The sequence below is a fragment of the Cajanus cajan genome, chromosome 7 (assembly GCF_000230855.2).
Source record: "Cajanus cajan strain Asha chromosome 7, NIPB_CcT2T_4, whole genome shotgun sequence".
NCBI classification, from domain to species: Eukaryota; Viridiplantae; Streptophyta; class Magnoliopsida; order Fabales; family Fabaceae; genus Cajanus; species Cajanus cajan.
This window is the reverse complement of record NC_138523.1, coordinates 2253921-2276323: the sequence shown is the minus strand read 5'-3', so window position 1 is coordinate 2276323 and position 22403 is coordinate 2253921. Positions and strand designations below refer to the sequence as shown.

The window sequence follows — 22403 nt, the reverse complement described above, 5'->3', positions numbered from 1 at the left end:
CCATTTTGGTGTGTCCCCCTAAGCCCAACAAGTCAAAGGGGCTTAGGTCAAGCTGACTCACAATCTTACGGATTGACCCGCTAAACTACTAAGTTGTTTGGATACCAGTTTGAAACCATGAAAATAGAAAAATATATATTCCAATGCAGAAAAAGTAAAGGCTTATGAATATAGTTTTTTTAATCAACCTTAGTTGGGTTGAACTCAACTAGTTTCCAAACACACCCTAAGTAGAATAATTTGAATTACCATCAATATGTAAATTTGTAATGTATTATAAAATAATATACTAAAATATAATAATACTATAATAGTAATAGTTTTGTCACTCTTTTGTATTTGCTTCAGAATTATGGGGATTTTGTCTCTCTTGTTATGTTTTTGATGACTTGATTTCATAACTCGTCATCTCTATTTTATTTATCAAAAAAGACAAAGACACAGACATGTCATGTATTTGCTTACAGAGTGATAATAACAACTCATTGTCATCACTTAGACCACGAAATTACAAGGTACCACTTCACTATATGAATCACTACTATTTCAAAATTTGAATAGTTTTAGCTTCTCAACTAAGAAACCTCCTTTTTCTTTTTGATATGTTTTTTTTCTCGCTCAATTTTTTAAGTATATTTATCTAACTAATTGGATTTTTTTTCTTCTTGTTTTAACATTTTTTCTATCGCATTTCAGTTATCATTTGCACAAAAAAAATATAAATATTTCATGAAAGTATATAATATCAATTAATCATGTTATAATTTTTATTTTTTATTATAAAAATATATTTAAATTTTTTTAATATATTTTTTTAATTAAAATAATTTGGTCCAATGATTTGATAGCATGATTTGGTCCATGAGCCAATTAGGCCAAAAAATAACTGTCTGAAAGGATTAGATCAAATTAATTTAATCTAAAATAAAATTTAATTCATACAAATAAAATTGAGTCAGATCAATCTAATTCAACTCATTTGACACCCCTAATTGCAATAAAATTATAGAAAATTATAAATAAGTATTTAGAAAATATTGTATATGAAAGTTAAATGTCGTACAAAGTTTCTAATCAAAAGAATATTTATCGAAAATAAAAAAATTTCAGATGGGTTTGAAACATGGTTTGGGACAGGTGTCAGAGGAACAAAACGTGTGCAGAATGAGTTTCAAATATTTGACCAAAACCTGGTAGCAAAATTGCGTTTTATTCTTTAATTCCAGCATGCTGACACATTTGTGTGAACATGGTGTTTTGTTGGACGATGTTGGATCGCGTACTAACTTTAATTAGGTGGCAACCTACCAGCGACGAAACATGTAACCATTTTCAACCTCAGAATTTTAATGTCATATGTGCATCATAAAAGGTTTCTATGTTTCAACTAGTTTACACGTTTTCTCTTCTGTCTTCAGTTCTTCACCGTCCAAAAATGTTTTTATTTATGCATCAAAACAATTTGTTTGTCAAAGATTTATGAATTAAATGTAAATTATAAATTTTTTTTTTTTTTTACTCATCAAACAGAGAAGTTTAACTTAAAATCATATACATATCTTAATGATAAATGTTAAATTGTCGAATTAAATCTGATCGATTCAGTTAATTCGTTAATAAGATCAAGCCAAATTTTAATAAAAATGATCTAAATAAAATATGATCATTTTAACTTGACCTACACAACTCGATAAACTAAATAAGTTTAAGTCAAACCGGTCTATTAACTTTAAATTGATTATATAAAAAAATAAAAAAAAATTAATAATTCAATACTAATATTAATTGTTAGAAAATATAAATTAAAATATAGTACATTGAAAGATAAGTTAAGAGTTTAGTAAAAAAATTTCCTTTTGTCATCTTTGGAAAAAATTATAAAAAAAGAAAATTAAAATAAGATGAATTTCACTCTTGTAAATTAAATAATATATATATATATATATATAATTATATTCTTTATTCTAATTTATTTATCTTTATATTTTTTTATTGATAGAATAATTGTTTCTCAACCCTCTAATTTCAAAACATTCATTCATATTTTTATTAAAATGAATAAATAATAATAAATGTTGACCTTTTTTTATAAAAAAATATATTTAATTTTTTTATTTTGGACATAAAATCATTTTTTTATTTTTAATTAAAACTAATTTGATCCAATAACCCAATATAGATTAGATTGAACGGAAAAATAACAAGTCTAAAATAATATAAATCAATTAAATTTAATTTAAAATCATCATTTGACAAGCTGGTCTAGCTATACGACCCATATGTAAATGTGATATTTGATAAGTAAGGAACTTCTTAAAATATATAGTTGTCAAAATATATGCATATTTCGCTTCTTCTTTCTTTCCTATTTACTTAATTACTTTTAGCCCCCTACGAATTTTATATGTAAATAAAAAAAAAATTCTTTAAAACTTTTATGATAACAAAAATGAAAAAAAAAAAAAAAAAAAAAGTCGGCACAGATTGGCAGTAAACTAACTTAGATTAATCTGAAGAAAGAAAAAAAAAAAAGTAAATCAATATATCTGCACCTATTTAACCCATGAATGGAAACAGTCTTTATTTATTTATTTTAATGATACTCAAACTTAAAGATTGTTACAACGAACTCAGAGATTGTTACAACTTGGTGGTGATAAGTAATTAAATATATAACAATGAAGAAATATTAAAAAAAATTTAAAAATAATGATGATGATGATCTTGTAAGAAAGAAGAAACAATCAAGGTAACATATTATATCACTCACTGAAAACTAAATTAAAAACATAAAAAGAAGTTAATAATTAATACATTTAAAATAAATTTATGTTTCTTATAATTAGAAGAAAAAAAAATGCATCTATTTGATTTTTATATAAAGGATCAATTTTTTTGCAGCTTTTTATATTATAAATTTAAATTTGTTAAAAATTAAAAACCCAATTTAGTGTAACTCTTAATTTATAAAAAGTAAATTATTAATAAAAAAATATTTGGAAGATTTTATTATTATTTTTCTTCTTATTTTTACACCCCCCCCCCTTTTTTTTTTTTCTTTTTAAAAGAATTGGCACATGCAATCTTGTAGATAATGTTGTCGGAATTTTCATTGGAGCCATGCAACCACAAAAAAGATAAGTTTTTGGCAGTTGGCAGATTACAAAAAAGTGAATGTGTGTATATTCATTCGTGGAAGGCCTTCTCTTATATGGACATAATAAATTGGTGCTTGTGAATATGTATAGCCATTTCGTTGGATAATCAAACAATTTTTATAGATTCAAAAAGCATTTGACGTAACGTTTCTTAAAATTAAAAAAAAAATTAAATATTGTATAATTTATTAAAAATTTAACTTTTTTTAAATGTTAACTAATTATTATTACATAATCATAATCAATGCCGTTTAATATTTTTTAATTTACAATAAAAACAGTTTATTTACTTTTTCTTAAGATTTTAGAAAAAAAAAATTATTTTTAGAAGTTTCTATAAATATTTCATGGTGATTAATTTTTCTTCTTAACAAGAAATGTGTAACCAATAATAATAATAATATCTAGTAGTGAGATGTTGGAATAATATGTCCATAATTTTAGATGTCGATTGAACTTCAATTTTTAATTAACAAATATAAATATCGAATTACTTGAATAACCTTTAGTAAGAAATTTTCTACTTTAATATTTTTAAAAATACCTTTTGAGACACATAACACCTTAACATTTAGTTTAAATATGTTCTTTTGAGATAAGTAACAAGTTAGCATTAAATGATGCTAAAAAATTAATTTTACAATTTTTTAAAATTGATTAGCATCAACATCGATAAAAGATTTAAAAATCAATAAATAAAACTATATGTAAGAGAATAAAAGTATATTTAAATCTATAACAATATTTATATGAGAAGTAAGTATATAAAATATAAAGTGAGTTTAATATAGTAGTGTAAGAACTAAAAGTTATAAGAAGTAAGAAGGAACAAGAAAGAAAAAAAAAAATTAGTGGAGCAAGCATGTTTTTTCGTTGGTACTATTTTTTTTTTTAGAGTAAGAATGTTTAAGAATTAACTCGAAACCCTAAATCTTCTAAAAATAATTAAAAATAAACTATTTATTAATATGAAATTCTCATATTCATATTTTTTAGTGAGTTAATTCGTGCTAATTTTCAAATAAGGGATATATTTAGCAACTAAAATAAGAGAAAGGAAAAAGAGGAAAAATATCTCATGAACACTTTCAAGATACTCATATTAGAAGAGAGAGAGAGGAAGAAATGATAGATATAATATATGATATGATATAATATAAGTTTAATTATTTTAGTTTTATACATACTATTTTTGTATTTTTATTTTTTTAATCTTTAGAATTGTATAAACTTTATCTTTTAGTTCTTATAGAAATAGATAATAAAAACTAAAAGAAAACCAAAATTATATGTATAAAGATTAAAATAAAATATTTTTAATTATATAGACTAAAAAATAAAAATTATGAAATTATAGAAAGCAAAAGAGTAATTAAATTTATAGTAAAAAAAAGGCAACGTATACAAAAATGAAGTCTTTCTAGTGTTTGTAACATTGATATTCAAAAAGAAGAAAAAAAAAGTGCTTAAGTGTTTGTAACATTGATATTCAAAAATCATTATTCAAAAAGAAAACAAAAATAAGTGATTTGTTTGGGATAAATTCTTGACACATTTCAGGTGGACATTTGATTTAGGATCAAGCTCTTGAAGGATATATGGTAGGACACTTCATGACTTTATGTTACACCAACCTGTTCCTACTCAAATAGATTTTCAACCTGTTCAAGATTAAAAGATTAGACTCAATATATTTTATAAACTGATTTGGAATATACTCTGATCCATCTTAAATACGTCTAATATTATATATTCTTTTTACAAATATGTTTCTAACACAATTATATATTAATAATATAACTTCTTAACTTTATAAATATCATTTTGACTAACATGACATAATATTTATATTGATATCATTTATCGTAAAATATATATCATAGAATATGTCTTAATTATAAGTATATATCTACAATTTAACATATATAGTATTATGAAGTAAATTAAATATAATACTTAGACTAATATAAGTTGACATGCTATTGTCTTAAATATCGTTGAATCTTGATTTGGTTAAGGTCAGGTTCACAAATTTGACCTATCGAATTTTCAAGCCAAATAAAAACATAAGTAACTCTGCCATATGGTGTGCTTTATTAGGTAGATTAATGTCCAAGAACTATCAATTTTGCTTGGTATTTCAGTGAGGTCAAGACATAATAATATATGAGAATAGTTGTAAAACTGTTAAACTATATGAGAATTATAGTAACTAATAATATACATTAAATACTTAGTCTTGTGTCAAGACTTGTAATTCATTTTAGTATATATTGTTCATTTATAGAATTCTCACAAAATAGTTTAAAATGAGTTACACATCCGGATACAGGACTGAAGAAATATTATAGATGACAATATCTTGTCTTAATCAAATCTATATCTAATTAACATGTATTTTATTGCTTATGAGTAGGGATGGCAATGGAGTGGGGTGGGTACAGGTTTCATGATGTAACATCCTATTATTTTAATATTATTATTGAGTATTTTCGTAAATTTATTAAGTTTAGGGGTATTTTTGTAAATAGTAATGGCATTTTTGCAATTTTATTAAAGTTTGAGGGATAAATGGGTAACTTGGAACGGGTTGTTCCAAAGTTGGAACGGGCCGTTCCAAGCAATAAAAGGATACTGAAATTTTAGGTTGGGAACGGGCCTAGAACGGGCCGTTCCAACAAGGAGAACGGGCCGTTCCAACGGGAGAACGGGTCGTTCTGCTAGGATTGAGAACGGGTCGTTCCAGTTTTAGAACTGGTCGTTCTGCTTTTTGGAAACGGGTCGTTCCGATTGAAAAATTTGTACAGATTCGAAGGTTCCAGAACGGGCCGTTCCGAAATCAGTACGGGCCGTTCCAGGGACCTCAGAATGCCTATAAATAGGGGCAGGGAGGTGAAAAATTTATAACTGACCGAGAGGTGAAAATTTTAGAGAGAGAAGGAGAAGAGAAGAGAGAGAGAAAGAGAAATAGAAGAGGAGAGAGAGAAAGAGGAATCCATAAGAGGAGGTTCTGCTCTAGTTTTAGTTCCGGTCCTTATTTAAGGAGAGAGGTGGAGGTTCTGCCCTAGTTCCGGTTATTGTTTAAGGAAAAAGAGGAGGAGGTTCTGCCCTAGTTCCGGTTATTGTTTAAGGAGAGAGGTGGAGGTTCTGCCCTAATTCCGGTTACTGTTTAAGGAAAAAGAGGAGGAGGTTCTGCCCAAGTTCCTATTTATCCAGGTACGGGGGAAAATGGAATTATTTATATGTATAGTACATGAGGGAATTGGGTAGAGGAAGAATTACTTAGGATTATGATTAATTTTACAATTATTTGATTTGGAGAATTATTGGTTCTATTGAAATTATCTGTGTTGAGGTTTATAAATTTGCCTAAGTGTAGGAATGATGATCTGGGAAGAAGAATGAATTGTAAGGAAAATGCGGGGAGCTAGAATTTGGAATAATTAGGGGTTTTACTGTTATATTAATTATTCGATTGCTTATTATATTAATGAAAGTTATTGCTATATTACTTGTTATGAATGAATGATATTGATGTGAATTGCTTGAGGGGTATGTAAATCCTATTTTATTGAGCTTATCTGTTATATATGTGATATGGAATTGCGTACGTGATATGAATTTGAGTTATAAGATGAGATGATGTATAAATGTGATTTTGATTGTGATTGTGGTGCCTCATATCAATGACTAGGGATGACACGGCCCCTAGGTATGTGGTGCTACAGGGAGGGCGTGACCCTAACATGGTGTGGGATGAGTAAGACAGTTAACACCACCACTTATGTCGTTTATGGCAGCCCTGACATAGGGTTAATTGCAAGAGATTGTATTGATTGTAATGTGATTGTGTTTTTCTCACACCAAATGATTAGGGATGGCATGGCCCCTGGGTAAGTGATGCTACAGGGAGGGCATGACCCTGGTCTGGTGTGGGTTGAGTGAGGCAATTAACCTGTATCACTTGTGTCAGATGTGGCGAGGTCTTGGCATAGTGTTAATTGTGAGATTGACATGAATTATGGATGTTGAAATAATTGTTATATTGATGTGAATGAGGAAAGGTAAAAATGATAATATTAAATATAAAATCTAAATGGATTGTGATTGATTCATAAATTATGGTACATGCTCGTAAATATTTTATTAAATAAAGAAATATGATGAGATTTTAATATGGTGTGTTTGGATGTACTTTGCATATAGATATCTTCTTTTCTCACCGTATAAATTGTGGATATTTTAGGTGAAGAGGATCCAGCTGCAAGTGGCATATAGGATGCCAACAATTTTATTTTGGGAAATGCTCTGATATTATGACATCGGGGCAGAGGATTTTTAGGACGAAATATTTATGTGAATTTGGTACTGTAATATTATTTTGAAAACAATTTGTAAAAACTCTTGTATTTTATGTTTTATATTTCTATTAATGTGGTTGTTCGAAGTTTCTCATGTGAACCCTTTTACTGTAATTAAAAGATTTATTACAATATATGTGTTGGGGTAGTAAGGGTGTCACACATGATACCCGTCCCCGTCCCCGCGAGCCAAACCCATACCTGTCCCCGTACCCGTACCCGTCGGGTATGTGATTTTCATCCCCATCCCCGTCCCCGTCGGGTATCGGGTATACCCGTACCCGTCAAATTTTTTATTTTATTATTATTTTTTTAAAATATAATATTTTTAAATTATTTTTAATTATATTATAATTATAATTATATTATTTCTCTATCTCATATTATAATAAATAATTACACATAAAAAATACTAAAATTCTTTAATATAATTAAATTAAAAGTGAGTATTTAATTAAAAATGGGAACGGGAACGGGTATGGGTACGGGTACGGGGCGGGTAAGTACATACCCGTATCCGATTTAATATATCGGGTTTTACCCGTACCCGTACCCGGTCAAACCGGGTATTCCCCGTCAAAGTCGGGACGGGTTCGAGTATTACCTGCGGGTACGAGTATATTTGTCATCCCTACTTATGAGGATATATATTAAAACTCTTGTTAGTGACACCTCAATTAAAACATTTTTGATATTAATTGGAGTCGTTATAAAAAAAAATTATGTCATATCAACTTATATATGTTTTTACTATCTCAATTTTAGAGTAAATTATTTTTAATCTTTTAAATTTAAAATTAATTTGTTTAGTCTTATATTTTTTAAAAAAATTATTTTAATCTCTCAAAGTCATTAGTAACATATTTGATGGTAATAAATTATTATAATTATGTAATATTAATTGAATTTAATATAATATTTTTGCTAACAAAAATACTAATATGTAAATGTACATGCTATATATTTAATTATTAGTGAGTTTTATTTAACAATTTTACAAATAACATTTGAATAGAAAGACTAAAAGTTTTTTTTTTCAAATTATATAATTAAAAGATAAATTTTAAAATTGAAGAATTAAAACAAATTTACCTCTTCTATATGAAAGATTAAAAACATGTTTAAACATAAATGATGTTAATAAATCACTTTGGTGAAGGTGACTGAAGAGGAATTTGAGGGGAGAGAATAAATTAGAGTGGATTTAACAAAATCACTCATGTTTAGTGGGGGTATTTAAGAAGAATTATAAAGAATAATAGGTGAGTCTCATACAATAAACACTCTTTAAAATGCAAGGATTTTTATGGAATTGGAAAACTATCATCTATAATTACAAATTTAACCTCATAATGAGTCACCATGTTCCACCACCTTGACACATTAATACATTATCCATTTATAATAATAATGAACTAAGGTAACATAATAAGTTACTATATTCAACTATTTTAACAAGATAATTCATTATGCAACTAGAACAAAAAAATAACTAAGATAATATAATTGATTGTGCCAATTAACATAATCGATTATACTTATATAATATAAAAAAATTATAATCTCACTACTATATGTAAATATAAAGAGAGAAGTAAAATGATAATTACATATATTAGATTTGTTTGTTTAAACTTATTTTATTATAAAAGCGTCTTTTTTATAAGATAAATACTAATTATATAATATATTATTTTGTCTTTATTTATTATCAAGTTTTACTATATAAAAATTACAAATTTTACTTTATTTCTTATATTTCTTATTAAAATAATTTTTACCTATTTTATGATTTCTTCTATTTCTCTCACTTCAACCAAATAGAGTCTAAGAGAAGAGAAAATGTAAATTGTAAAATTACTACAATAAAGTAAATCTATAACAAAATAAAAAAAAATATCTTTTAGTGTCTATTTTTTAAAAAGATAATTATACTCTTGTCTTATATTTTTTTCTCACTAATTTCTATTTAAAGATCTATAAAAATATATAAAAATGATATCTTTTTGTATTTCACTTTTTTAAAGATAATTATATTCAAGTGTTATATTATATTTTTTTTAATTAATTTATATTTAAAAAAAAATACACATATATATAATTATTTTTTAAAAATAAAAATATTTTTTTATAAAAGTGCATTTTTTGGTGCTAGTAAAAATAAAGGGGATATTAATAATAACTCTAATTTGGAGGTGGAATCAGTCTCAGTCTCACACATGACACAACCCAAGGACTAATTCTGTTTTCTGATTCATGCCAATTTGCAATTTCCTGTGTTTTGATTCAGAGAAAACCAAAAGAGAAAGATACACAAGACAACAACAACCTTAACAAACAACATAACTGTACAACTGATGGCATCGTTGGCGACCCATTTGTCCGGTTTCTTTCTGTTCGTCCCCGTTGGCCTTCGCCGCTTACTCTCTTCCTCTTCCCTTTACCTTCACAACCCCTCTCACTTCCGCTCCAAGCTTTGGTACTTCTCCGACCCAAAATGGAAGACCCTCGATCTCTACGCTCTCCTCATCGCACTCCCCATCTTCTCTTTCTTCGAGTTTTTCCTCTTCTTCTCCTTTTCTGGGCCCCCCACTTACAAATTCTCCTTCTTCCAACAATCACTAGCGGTTTTGGCCTTCTGGGTCTTGGTCATTTTGATCCTAGTCCGTGAGCACGTGGGAGCATCGCTGATTGATGAAAGTTTTGTTTTTTTGTTTGGTGGGGTTGTTTTCTTGGTGGAGTATTCTGTGATGGGTAAAGGGGTGTCAGGTCTTGCCGGTGCTGTGTATGGCCTTTTGGGTGGGTTGACTCTGGTGTGTGCTGGTGCTTGCATTTACTTGGCGTTTAAGCCGTCAGCTTTTTTTGCTGAGTTTTTGTTGTCCTCTGGGTTGGTGTTTAAGGGCACTTGGTTGTTGCAAGTGGGGTTTTCTTTGTACACTGATGTTTTTGGACTGAAGGGGTGTGGAAAGATCACTATTTTGGGGCCCCAGAAGGAGAGTGTTGATGTGCGGTGTGATCTTGATGAGGATAGTTTGAGGGGTGTTGCTTTGATGTGGTTTTTGTTCACTGTTCATGCCATTGGGGTGATGGTTTTGGTTGTTGGGGCGTTTGGGATGTTGGGGGGTAATAGGAGCATGAGGTATGGGGAGGCAAGGGGGTCGTTGCTGGCTGAGATCGAATCCGCGAGCTCGCGGATTCGGGGTCTTCCAGAGCTGGAGATGGAGTGAAATGTGAATGGTTTTGGTAGAAACACAGAAAGGGAAGTGTGCATTGTGAAGAATTGGTTTTTTGTTTGCTAGGTAGGTAGGCTGTGCTTACTGACCTTTATTTAGTTTGTGTTGTATTGAACTGATCTCACATTTGTAGCAATGCTTCATGTCATGATATTTGAGCTATATATGTTTACAAGTTACAATTACAATTACAATCAATGGAAGATATTTTGAACAATATTTCCTGTCATCATGTTTTGAGCAATATATGTTTATAATTACAATCAATGGAAGTTATGCCATTTTGCTGTTGGAGATCACTTGTAAAGACTGCTTGTTGGGACTAAGTTCAAATTCATGTGGAAGACTAAAAACATGCGATAGGGAACCATATTAATAGTTTGAGTATCTGTACTTCGATAGATGATTGTGCTTATTAATTTATGACCTGGAGGAAGGTTTGGTTTTAAACCTTCAATAGTTTAGGAGCACCTTTTTAACCATATAACACCTGGTTGTCAATGAGTCTAGATGAACCTTGAATTTTAACCGAGAGTTTTCAAGCAGCTGGAGTTGTTTCCTTGTTTTCTAATATAATTATTCAAGCTATGGATGTAAAAAGTGTCCTTGGTGAGAATTCATGAATTCGATGACAGTAATTAAAAGTGAGATAAGAGACCTGTTATGGCATTTCACTTTTCAGTCTTAAACTTCTCTATTTGAATGCTCAAATCAAATAAACATTTATAGAGAACCCCTTTTAGGGGAATTTCACTCGTCCTGTGTGAAACATTTCAGCATAAAACTTCATTATGATTGTTAGACATTGACACAACACTTTCAATGTTACAAATTTGGTAGATGCCTAGAGAAATGAATATCCTCCTTTTTTGTTTACAATCAAATTGTCGAAAGTCCCAATAAATTTTATAGTTAGGTATGTATGAGAAACTAGTGCAGTGAAGTACATATTTTCTTGGACCATCTTTATGAACTCCATATATTACATAAGAAATAATAACTGCACAAAATTCTACTCTATTTTTGTATATCCTGTTGAAAATTTTGGGAACCTCAACCATCGTTGACGAAATCGTGTAAATCCATGAATTTTAAGGCGGAATCGGATCCTTTTTATTTTTCTGCCAAAGGTGCCCCATCTTTGTTTCAGGATGACATATTTTGTTGATCTTACCAGTTTCTTCGTGTACCTATATACTGCATGTTGAAAATAAATTGTGAATGAATAATTGGCTTGCTGGCAGATAACTTTATCAATTTTTACTTTATATTGCTCTCATTCTTATCTATGAATACAAAGTGTATACCATAACACTAGTATGGTGTCTAGTATAAACAAAAATTAACCAGTATAGCCTTTAAGGGATATTTCTAAAAACAAGTTTATGCTATGGTTTGTCTCCTTAATTTGTGAATTATATTGTCAATATTGAAATGTGTTAGCAGAAGGCAGACCTTGATGTTGTTTTGTTTGTTCAGTTTCTTCTGAGTTCGTTTGGTGCAGGACCTGCATGTAAGACAAAAAGATCAACATTTATCTAATTAGGTTTAGCTATTTTGGGTGGATCTGTCTGTTATGCAAACAAAGTTGTTTCCGGGATAGGAAATGCCTTTTGGTAGGGATTTTAAGCATACGGTTGATCCCATTTAGGTTTCAATATATCTTTCATGTCTTAATGCTGCTTATACAAATATCTTTGTTCAGACAATGAACTTAATGTTGTGATTTAGGTGCATCTGTACCTCAACTAAACTTTCCAAACGTTTCCTCATCCTTCTTTGAATAAAACCTTTGGTGCTCTGTAGTGCAGATGTCAGTCAAAGATGTCAGAAATCAAGTGATTTTTAAGTACTCATTAAGAAGCAATAATAATATGGATGTACCTTTACATGGTATCTAACGTAGGTATTAAAATTTAATAGATTCCAGACAGTTTTGTCTAGCCTATTGCCTTCAACATGGCGAGACGAGATATCTATCGAACATCAAAAAGTTGTCAGTCAAAGATGCCTTGGAATTCATCTTAGGGTCTGTTTGGATAAATTTCTGTATAGGTACTTCTTGAAAGAAAAAATATAATAAGCTTTTGTATAAGCTAAAGTTAGCTTATGTATTAGCTAATTTGTAGAAACTCTCTCATATAGCTTATCCAAAATGATAATAAATTAGTTTATGCACAAGCTTGATTTAGTCTATGAAGAAATTTATTTCATTTTTCTTTTCTATTTTTTTCTCTAAAAAGTGTTTTTTGGAGAATCTAGAGTTCAAAACTGTGTCATCAATTAATGGCTTGTAGGAAAGTAGTTCATGGGATAATTGCTAGAGGATAATAATATACCAAAAGTGAAAAACCCTCCATTGGTACTCAAATCCTCTAAAGCTTCTCCCCTTAACTCTGGTGGAGGAATGGCTGACCAGGTGCAAGGTGGTGCCTTGGCCAATTTATCTGAACTTCCCACATCCACTAGCTCCTGTCATAGATAGTAAATAATTGAGATGAGAGCACATTGAGTTGAACATAAATTACTTGTTTGTGCTTTAACATCTACAGACCTGAAAGAAAGCTGTGGCAATAATCACATCTGACTTTTCTCTGAATCGAATCGGGAATATTGCTATGATTCTTTGTGGCTGCATGCAGCATGTATTATTTGATCAATATTGAAAAATTAGAATATGAATAACTTTAACAGACCATTAAGTTGGTAATGAGTTTTCTTTGGTTACTTGGTTGAAGTTTTATTTTTTTTGTGGAATATAATTAAATTTGGAAGGACTTGTTATAGGCAAACAAAAATATGGAAGGGATAGAGGTTTCTCAGTGGTTGTTGTTGACTATTTGAACTAAGATATCAGTAAGTTATTCCAAGTTCAAAATTCAAATAATTAATTGAAGATAATATGGCATATTTCTTCTTGACTTGTTTGCATACCTCACACAATTCTGCAGTGATGGTGGTTCTCATCATTTGATTGAGGTTTTAACCTTCCTAAGTACATGACGAGATGTACATGGATTATTTATACCTTACATTACACTGTTTTATCTGATATTACTCCATATATTTTTGTAAGGATCGAACATGTTATAGTTTCTAAACTTTTGGTAGTTTTTATTTTTAGTCCCTAAAATTTTCTTCCATAAACAAAAGAATCTTGACGTCACAGGAGGAAAAGTTCAAAGAATTAAATTAGAAATGGGCAAAAATTCAAGGACTAAAACTAGTAAAATATTTGTTTAAGGACTAAAAATGAAAATCAACAACAGTTTAAGAACTAAAACATATTTATTCCTTGTAGTAATCTTGTTTATTTTATTTGGAAGGTCTTCTTATACTTGTTTTCTTGTTTTACTTCTACTGCGATTGACATGTCAGGTTCAAAAATTTGATTTCCAAGGAATTACCTGCCTGATGAGAAAGAAAGGTTCTCTTGGATGGTATACTAGTTTGATGGGTTTGTACATCCCTTGAAGTGCATCATCAGAATTCACGTTCCACAATATTTCTTTCAGCTGTGAACTCAGAATTACTGAATGTACTGTGGAAATCTCCCTAATGACGTTTTCATAGTCTGGAACATGGAGTTGGCATCATCATTCAGGTTTAAATTTCAAGTTAGATTATGTGAGTCTATTTACTGATGAGCTGCATACAATGTTTATTTGTGTTTCTTTTTATACAGATAACTCACCAAGAAGTTTCTTTCTAGACTATATATGATTTTTTGGACAATCTGAATATTGATAACATCTTTATATGTGTGTGTTGGTAAATTACTGTAACATGGAAGGAGTGAGCATAATTAAGGTTAAACATGAAGTAAAAATAGGGTAATTCATTTGAACTCTTAAGTGGGATTGCTTGAACCCAGATGTAGTGTGTATGAATATCAACAGTTATGCAGCGATAATGAAAATTTTGTGACGAACATTAAGTTTCAATTCACTAGTTGAATCTTAAATTAAAGGAAAACTAGATAGTCAAACATCAATGCATTAACATTTCTACTATGCAATACCATTATTGTCATTGATCTTGCACTGATTGTATTAATAAAATGTTTGTAAATCATAACCACCAATTATTATATTACTATTGAGTTGAATGGAAGGGTGGCAACCATGCTGCAAGTTGGTTGTTAAGGGAAACAAACCTTTGTTTCGTGGAATCTGATTTAGGTTAAGCTTCAGAGTAAGTTGATATCCTTCTCTGGTTGGCTCTACAATCTCCACAACGTTAGGACAAAGACCCTTTACCATTTGAATGGTGTACGAAGAAAGTTCATTTGGTAGGACTCCATGGCAAAGAGGTGGCATTGATATTGACAAGTATGCTACTTGTGGATTGGAGGCTTGAGACTGTAAACATAGTACAAATAATCAAATGTTGCCGAGAGTTTTTGTTTATTCTTCAATCTGAAATCTTTAACAAATCTAAAGATTTACGCAAATTAATGTATTGAGAAGCACCTCGACTAATGACATTCTCTCATTTCATGTCAAATTGTTGTCATGTACCAAGTTATTTTTCGCATTTTTATGTCTAGACTAGAAGAGGTAGTTGTCTCCATCACCAGTTCACTAGAAAAATTGTTTGAAATAGAGGAAATAACTATATGTCGATTCTGTTATGGATACCGACATAATGTTTTAAAATTTAAGTTGCGAGTTTAATTTAATCTTATAAAGTTGAGTTTTAAGATGAGAGTTATTTTTCTTTTATATATATTATTTGTTACTCTTACTTTTTTATCTAGGAAGATTTTAATTTTTTTTTCAGTAATATGTAAAAAAAAAAAAAAAAAAAAAAAAGGGGGTGGTGGTAACATTCGACAAGATTTGAAAAAGTTAGGAGTTTTACCTGAATATGGTACTCCACTGACCCAAATTCATTTAAGTGATGATCAATCTCCAGGGGCTTCTCTGCACTGTCATGACATAGACAAGCACTTACATAGTACTATATTCATAATGATGAGAAACTTTCTTATCATGATCTGTACGCGTTTGCTGTTGTAACAGCACAAATACTAAACGAAGGGATCCACTTAATATTTACCTTGTCAACTTCAAATACTAACATCAAATGATTTAGGAAGAGGGGTTATTATTCACCAAAAAAGAAAAAAAAGGAAGAGGGGTTATTATACTTAGATTATGTAATTAATTGGGAATGTATTTTTCTCATTTACTTTCAAAAGTTAATTATCTGTTTCTGTGAAATTAACAAAATTATTTCGCTGAAAGTAATCCCAACCAAATCTATAAAAAAATAAAAAATAAAATAAAAACTTCAAAAGCAACAACAAATCAAATCTGGTGATGATATTTCAACTTCTTCCAATCAATGAGATTTTCAGCAGATACAACCATGATTTTCTTACCTGGAAAATGCATCTTATGTCTACCAAAATCACATCAAACATTAGTGCTGTCAGAAGGGAGATATACTGCAACTTTCATGTTTTTGGTAACACGTGATGTTTCAACTAAACTTTTTTTTTTCCCTTGAAGAATATGATAAGACTTGTTTTTCATTTGCATTTCAGATACTTCAATACTAATAGCTTAATTATTCTGAGCTATCAGATCCAGCATAATATCATTTTTGTTTCTTTTGTTGTAGCAAAAAAAAAAAAAAGATAATAAAATAAAGTTTGTAGGAAATTACTTATGTTTAAAAAATCGGATATGACACATTCAAAATAATTAACACACATTGTATCTTTTACACAATGTACTTAAAAGAATATGTATGTTTAAATCAATTATTAAATAAAGCGAGGACCACTTTTTAGAAGAAAAAGATTTGCTCCTAAATGTGATGTAGAGAATCATCCAACACTTCTTAATTAGCTAGAGATATTAAAGTAAGATTTAATCAGGCATAAAAAGAACTAGGATCGTGTTAATAAATTGCCCCTTTGATCAATCAAATATGAAAAACTATTGCAGCTGAACTTATTTATCAATCTCGCGTGTCATACTCATATGCAGGTCAAATTTTTATTTAAAAACATTTATTTCCAAATACAAACAAATAATGATATATTAATTCCATTACGAAAACTATTATTCTTTATCTTTTGCCACATTCCCTTACACAAAAACAAACCAAAGAAAAGAAAAAACAAAAAATACAAATATACAGCCAACACAACCTTATGCTGCATCCTAGGAAATTTTTTAAAAGAAAATAGACAACACAACCAATAACATAAAATGGTTTTAGAGTATCATCCAATCATAATGTTCTTTGATTTTTATTACTATAGCTACCTTAAAAGTGCCAACTCAACCATGTGCTGCATCCTAGGAATTTTTTAAAAAAAAAAATAGAAAATACACCAATAATGTAAAATAGTTCTAGAATATCATCCAATTACAATATTTATTGATTTTTACAATAGTTACTTAAAAAGTCATATTAATAATGAATTTTGATTGATTGACAATATAAGATAATGCATGATCCTTAAATCTAAAAAATTAAAAATATGTGTAAAAGATAAGGCCTAGCAAACATAGCAGTGTTTCCTAAACTTACTCAAATTTCATATATAAGCTCTTCTTACCAGTAAAGTTTGAGCAGTAATTGCTTCAGTGCTGGAGATGCTCTCTCTATGCATGCCATTCTCATAAAACTCTCTCTACCTCTCTTGTGAGATTTTGATTTTTAGTTGTGTTAAAGTGAACTGACATATACAATTTGAGACCCTCAACCGGTTTTGGATGTATGAGCTTTGAGTAAAATGTAAGTTCAGTGTTGTAATCATGTTTGGTAAGCTTTGAAGCAAATCCACATACCCACTCTCTTCCACTCAACATTAGTTCCTTTCTTTGTGTCACTTTCCCTTCTGATTGACTCCTTCCTATACATTTAAATGAAATGTTCATCTCTTATGTTCATAAAGAAATTAATTAAGGGTAAAATACTATTAGAGTCATGAAATTGTATGTTGTCGGTATTTTAGTTCTCGAAAGTATAAAAATTCTAAAAACATCCTTCAAAGTGTAAAACATTATTCACTCTAATCCAAAATTTAAAAAAAAAAAACATGCATGTGACTTAAATAATAATGGGATAGAATATGTTTTTAGTCTTCTAAAATTATTGAAATTTGGTTTTAACCCCTTATTTAACCTTTTTTTTTTATCTTATTTTAATCCCTCTAATTGAAAAATGCACCACTTTTAATCCCAAAATATTTTAGATAGTTCTTAGAAATAATTATAAAACGTTATTTAAATTATTTTAAGATCAAAAGTAGTGTATTTTAAAATCAGAGACTTAAAGTATGAAAAAAATTAGAACAACTAGATTACACCTGAGATATTTTTTAATGATAAGCATATTTCACCCATAATAATATTAACTTATATTTCAAAACTAAAATATAATAAATAATTACTTTTATGAATTTAATTGAAACAATTATAATTTTTAAGGACTTTTTTATTTATAATTTTCTTACTTTCAAATACTAAATGATCAGGGAGATGATGAGATACAAATAGTGTTTTACCTAACAACATAATATTGTGACATTGATGTGGGTGTCCTTTTATCGAAAATTTTCTACTTCTAATATTTTAGAGAGTTTTCCTTCCTAATTTCTAGAGCGTTTTTAAAATAATATATGATTATTTTAATGGAAATAATTTTACATAAAACGTGACCGAAAAGTAAAATATGCTTGGCAAATGAATATTGCTGAGAAATTTCTGTTTTAATGCAACAAGGTTGTTTGTGTCCATGTTCAGTGGATTTGGTTTTGTGGGTGTGCTAAAAGAATCTAGAAGGGTTGAAATTGAACCCCACTTTTTGTACTTGAAAGAGACTATTGGGGGTAATGGTGTGATGTGAGAGAGAGAGTAACAGCAACACCACACCATTGCCATTCCAATGCATTTGTTGCTCAAGCACATGAAATATTTATTTATTTATTTATTTATTTTCGTATTACCATATAGTGTGTTATAAAACTAGAGTATACATGTTACTAAGAATACATTTTAGTAATTACTTTTTAACTTTTTACTTTTTAATAAGATAGTTTTACCCATAAATTCATACTAAACATTTTATAGTTTTTAAAGATACTTACTTTCAAATTTTAATTAATTTTATTTTGGTTAAATTCATTTTCTTTCAAAGTCTCATAAGAAATTGTAGAAATACCAAATACTTTTTTCTCCTACTAATTAAAATAAAATAAATACATTTAAATTATTAAAATCAATCTAACAATAAAAATTGAAGTAATATATACATAACTTTATATTTAAACCTGTTGTCAACATTATACTATTTTACTAATATGTTTTTCTTTTTTCAAAAGCAAACAAATTTATTACAATTAGTTGATTTTCTTTAACTACGGTAAATTTCAAAATAGAATTTTGAGTAAATTACACAAATTCCTTGTTAGTAGGTTGGTCTTAATGGGTTCAAAATATTCAAATTAATAATGATTATTAGTAGGTTTGTCATTTTTCCCTCTAATTTTTATATTTTTCAACACTTTCCAATTTTGGTTTTTTTAGTTTACATATTCTAAATTTATATAAAGTATTTCTCCCTTTTTTTTGTTTTAAACATTTTCCTTATATAAAATATAATCGAGCCTAATTTTGTTTATCTATAACGCTTATATTAGAGCTTTTTGAAAACGGATGATTCATGTTAAGTCTTAAAATGAAAAAAAAAAAACTATTTTCTTTATGAATTAATTGGTGATAAGTTTGTTAAGATATAATATTAATTAATTTTCACTTTTAGAATAAATCTTTAAGACTAATGTTAATAAAATTATTAATTTATTTCTTATTGGAAAATAAATATTATATTATCCTATAATATAACATCAGATTATATAATAAAATTAAAAGTACGAGTTATTAAAATTATCAAGCCATGTTATAATATATATTATAAGATAATAATATATAATTTATTTACACTAGAAAAATTAAATTAAACTACAAATTTATAGGATTACAACAACCAAAAATTACTTTTGAAAGCACTAATCAACCCACTTGATATAGTTTTTCCGCAAGACAAAATTTGATACGAAATAAAATAAAGTCTTACTTAAATGATTGTAATGGCTCAAACTTAAGAGGACGATCAATTTAAAGAAAAAATGGAGTATAGGTTTTTGGTACAAAATAGTTAGGATGTTTCCGAGTGGAATTGATTTAGATTTGGGTGAAAATTTAAAATTAAATTAATTAATTTGAATTGATTTATATTTTATTAATTTTTTTTTACTTAACTCAAATTGAAACAATTCAATGTTGATTATGTTAGTTTGATTTGGATTATCGGATATTCAATGAGTTTTTTTTTTATAAAAAAATTAATTTTTTTTTTAAAGTAAATAAAATTTTTAACATCAACTAAATTGATATATTGTCAAAAAATAGTTAAATTAATAAATTTATAACATAGTTCATCTCAATTTCTTTTCTTAATCTATTAAAGGATTTCAAATCCACTATAGTGTGTAAAAATGACACTCAATATATTAAAATATTGTTATTCTTAGTTTTTTTAAATATTTGAAAAGGGAATGAAAAAGGACATAACTTAAGTACAATTTCTTAGGTATATCTAGTGTTTTCTCCGGTCAAAGTTGAAGTTTTACCTCAATATTATATAAATACATTTAATGCAGGTCTTATTAATATACATTTACGTATATTATCGAGGTAAAACTCCAACTTGTTAAAAACTGAATTTAAGCTTTTGATGAAAACTATCATCTATATAAAATATAATATCTATCATGTTAATCACTAGAAACAACAAGCGGAAGCGTACCTGAATTCATAATGATAAGAGAGCTGTGCGGTTTGACCTTCCAGATCAACACGTACTCTCTTGAGAGAACTCTTTAATTATCTTTTTGTCTCTCTCTGATAATGGGATGTCAGAAAAGAAAAGAACATAGTGTGATCTGGGGACCTAACCTATTTATAGACAGTCACAAAGGTCTTTTGGTATTTCTATTTTAACTTATCACAAAATAAAATTACCCTTTAGTTACCACACATTAAAGGTCCCATAACCTTTTAGATGCATAACTACCAAAATAATTTATATGTCATTAGATCACTTTAATTTAACATTATGTGTCTTTAATATATAATTATTCACATATAAGACCAACGTTGGATTAAGGATCCAATAATCTCCCACTTGGACTATATGTGTAACCTTACAATTATACAATTATAAAATGCATCTTTTACCAATTCAGTTCATCAATCATACCAACATAGGATCAAAGTAGTCTTTATTACATTTAATTTTTCGTAACTAAACCCATCAATGGTCACATATATCGATACAAATGAATAACATGAATCATGATATGGATGTGTAGTATGAAATTTTCATGTAATGTGATCTTAACATGCCTAATTCCAATAGGTCCTCCTTAAACCTTAGTGAGATCAAACCATGACAAAATCAAAGTTTCAATATATCAAAACTTTATTTCTGCAGAAAATATACTTGAACCATACATATATTGAAAAATATGTCTATGTCATAGAAGCATTCATAAAATTACTAACTCCCACTAAAACTGAACATCACTTTAAGACATAACACCCATATGAGCAGTGTGCTCATGAAACATTTTGGGTGGTAATCCTTTAGTAAGCGGATCCGCAACCATGGAGTTTGTGCCAATATTTTCTATAGACAATTGTTTACTTTGAACTCTTTCTTTAACAACTAGGAACTCAATGTCTATGTGTTTAGACTTTGTTGAGCTTTTGTTGTTGTTGGAAAATAAAACTGCTAATTTATTATCACAAAATAACTTAAGTGGTCTTTCTATACCATCTACTATACGCAAGCCTGTGACAAAGTTTCGTAGCCAAATTCCATGATTAGATGTCTCATAACACGCTATGAATTCAGCTTCCATAGTAGAAGAGGCTATAAGAGATTGTTTAGAACTCTTCCATGAAATAGCACCTCCAGCTAGCATGTTATATAGTCTGATGTAGATTTCATACTGTCTTGGCATCTAGCGAAATCGGAGTCAATATACCCAATGATCTCAAGCTGATCCAACCTCTGATATATGAGCATATAATCTTTTGTTCTCTTTAAGTACCACATGACTTGCTTAACTGCTTTCCAATGATCCAATCCAGGATTACTAAAATATCTACCTAACATCCTTATAACGTACGCAATATCTGCACACGTACAAACTTGAGTGTACATAAGACTTCCTACTACTGATGCATAAGGAATTTTTTGCATCTCCTTTTCTTCAAAGTCATTCTTAGGGCACTGAGCGAGACTAAACTTGTCTCCATTAGCCACAGGGGTATTACTTGGTTTGCAATCTTGCATGCCATATCTCTTGAGAACCTTTTCGATATAACCTTTTTGAGACAACCCAAGAGTACCTTGAGAACGATCTCAGTGTATCTGTATGCCCAATACAAAAGATGCATTACCAAGATCTTTCATCTCAATGTTCTTAGATAGAAATCTATTGGTTTCATGCAATAAATTTGTATCATTGCTGGCAAGAAAAATATCATCAACATACAAAACCAGAAAAATATACTTGCTCCCACAAAACTTATGGTATATACAATCATCAACTAAATTCA

The 22403-nt window shown here is 28.9% G+C and overlaps 2 protein-coding genes across 4 annotated transcripts; one reads left to right on the top strand and one right to left on the bottom strand.

The window, feature by feature from the left end:
- Nucleotides 1–9720: 9720 nt before the first annotated feature.
- On the top strand, nucleotides 9721–15459 carry LOC109807785 (uncharacterized). Of its 3 annotated transcripts, none has more exons than XM_083059559.1 (3): nucleotides 9721–10818; nucleotides 14131–14356; nucleotides 14934–15459. In XM_083059559.1, the coding sequence occupies exon 1, from the start codon at nucleotides 9877–9879 to the stop codon at nucleotides 10744–10746; it is 870 nt and encodes a 289-aa protein (XP_082915685.1). In that variant the 5' UTR covers nucleotides 9721–9876; the 3' UTR covers nucleotides 10747–10818; nucleotides 14131–14356; nucleotides 14934–15459. The 3 variants fall into 3 exon arrangements, with proteins under 3 accessions (XP_082915685.1, XP_082915684.1, XP_020226005.1); XM_083059558.1 differs by having other exon boundaries at nucleotides 14131–14379; XM_020370416.3 differs by lacking the exon at nucleotides 14934–15459 and having other exon boundaries at nucleotides 14131–14510.
- ARPC2B (actin-related protein C2B) lies at nucleotides 11513–17475 on the bottom strand. Its single transcript, XM_020370415.3, has 10 exons — nucleotides 17330–17475; nucleotides 15616–15682; nucleotides 14909–15113; nucleotides 14160–14326; nucleotides 13307–13384; nucleotides 13092–13224; nucleotides 12637–12728; nucleotides 12496–12552; nucleotides 12208–12259; nucleotides 11513–11949 (listed from the first exon to the last, which is right to left on the bottom strand). Exons 1-10 carry the CDS (start codon nucleotides 17392–17394, stop codon nucleotides 11765–11767), a joined length of 1101 nt encoding a protein of 366 aa, XP_020226004.1. The 5' UTR covers nucleotides 17395–17475; the 3' UTR covers nucleotides 11513–11764.
- Between the last annotated feature and the right edge of the window lie 4928 nt (nucleotides 17476–22403).

Bases quoted from the DNA above. Each gene is read 5' to 3' on its own strand.
- LOC109807785 (XM_083059559.1), top strand. From the start codon at position 9,877: ATGGCATCGTTGGCGACCCATTTGTCCGGTTTCTTTCTGTTCGTCCCC.
- ARPC2B (XM_020370415.3), bottom strand. From the start codon at position 17,394: ATGAGAATGGCATGCATAGAGAGAGCATCTCCAGCACTGAAGCAATTA. The intron at 13,225-13,306 runs GTCTGTAGATGT...TATCTATGACAG, and splicing joins TTGCCACAGCTTTCTTTCAG to GAGCTAGTGGATGTGGGAAG. The intron at 12,553-12,636 runs GTACATCCATAT...TCTGCACTACAG, and splicing joins ACGTTAGATACCATGTAAAG to AGCACCAAAGGTTTTATTCA.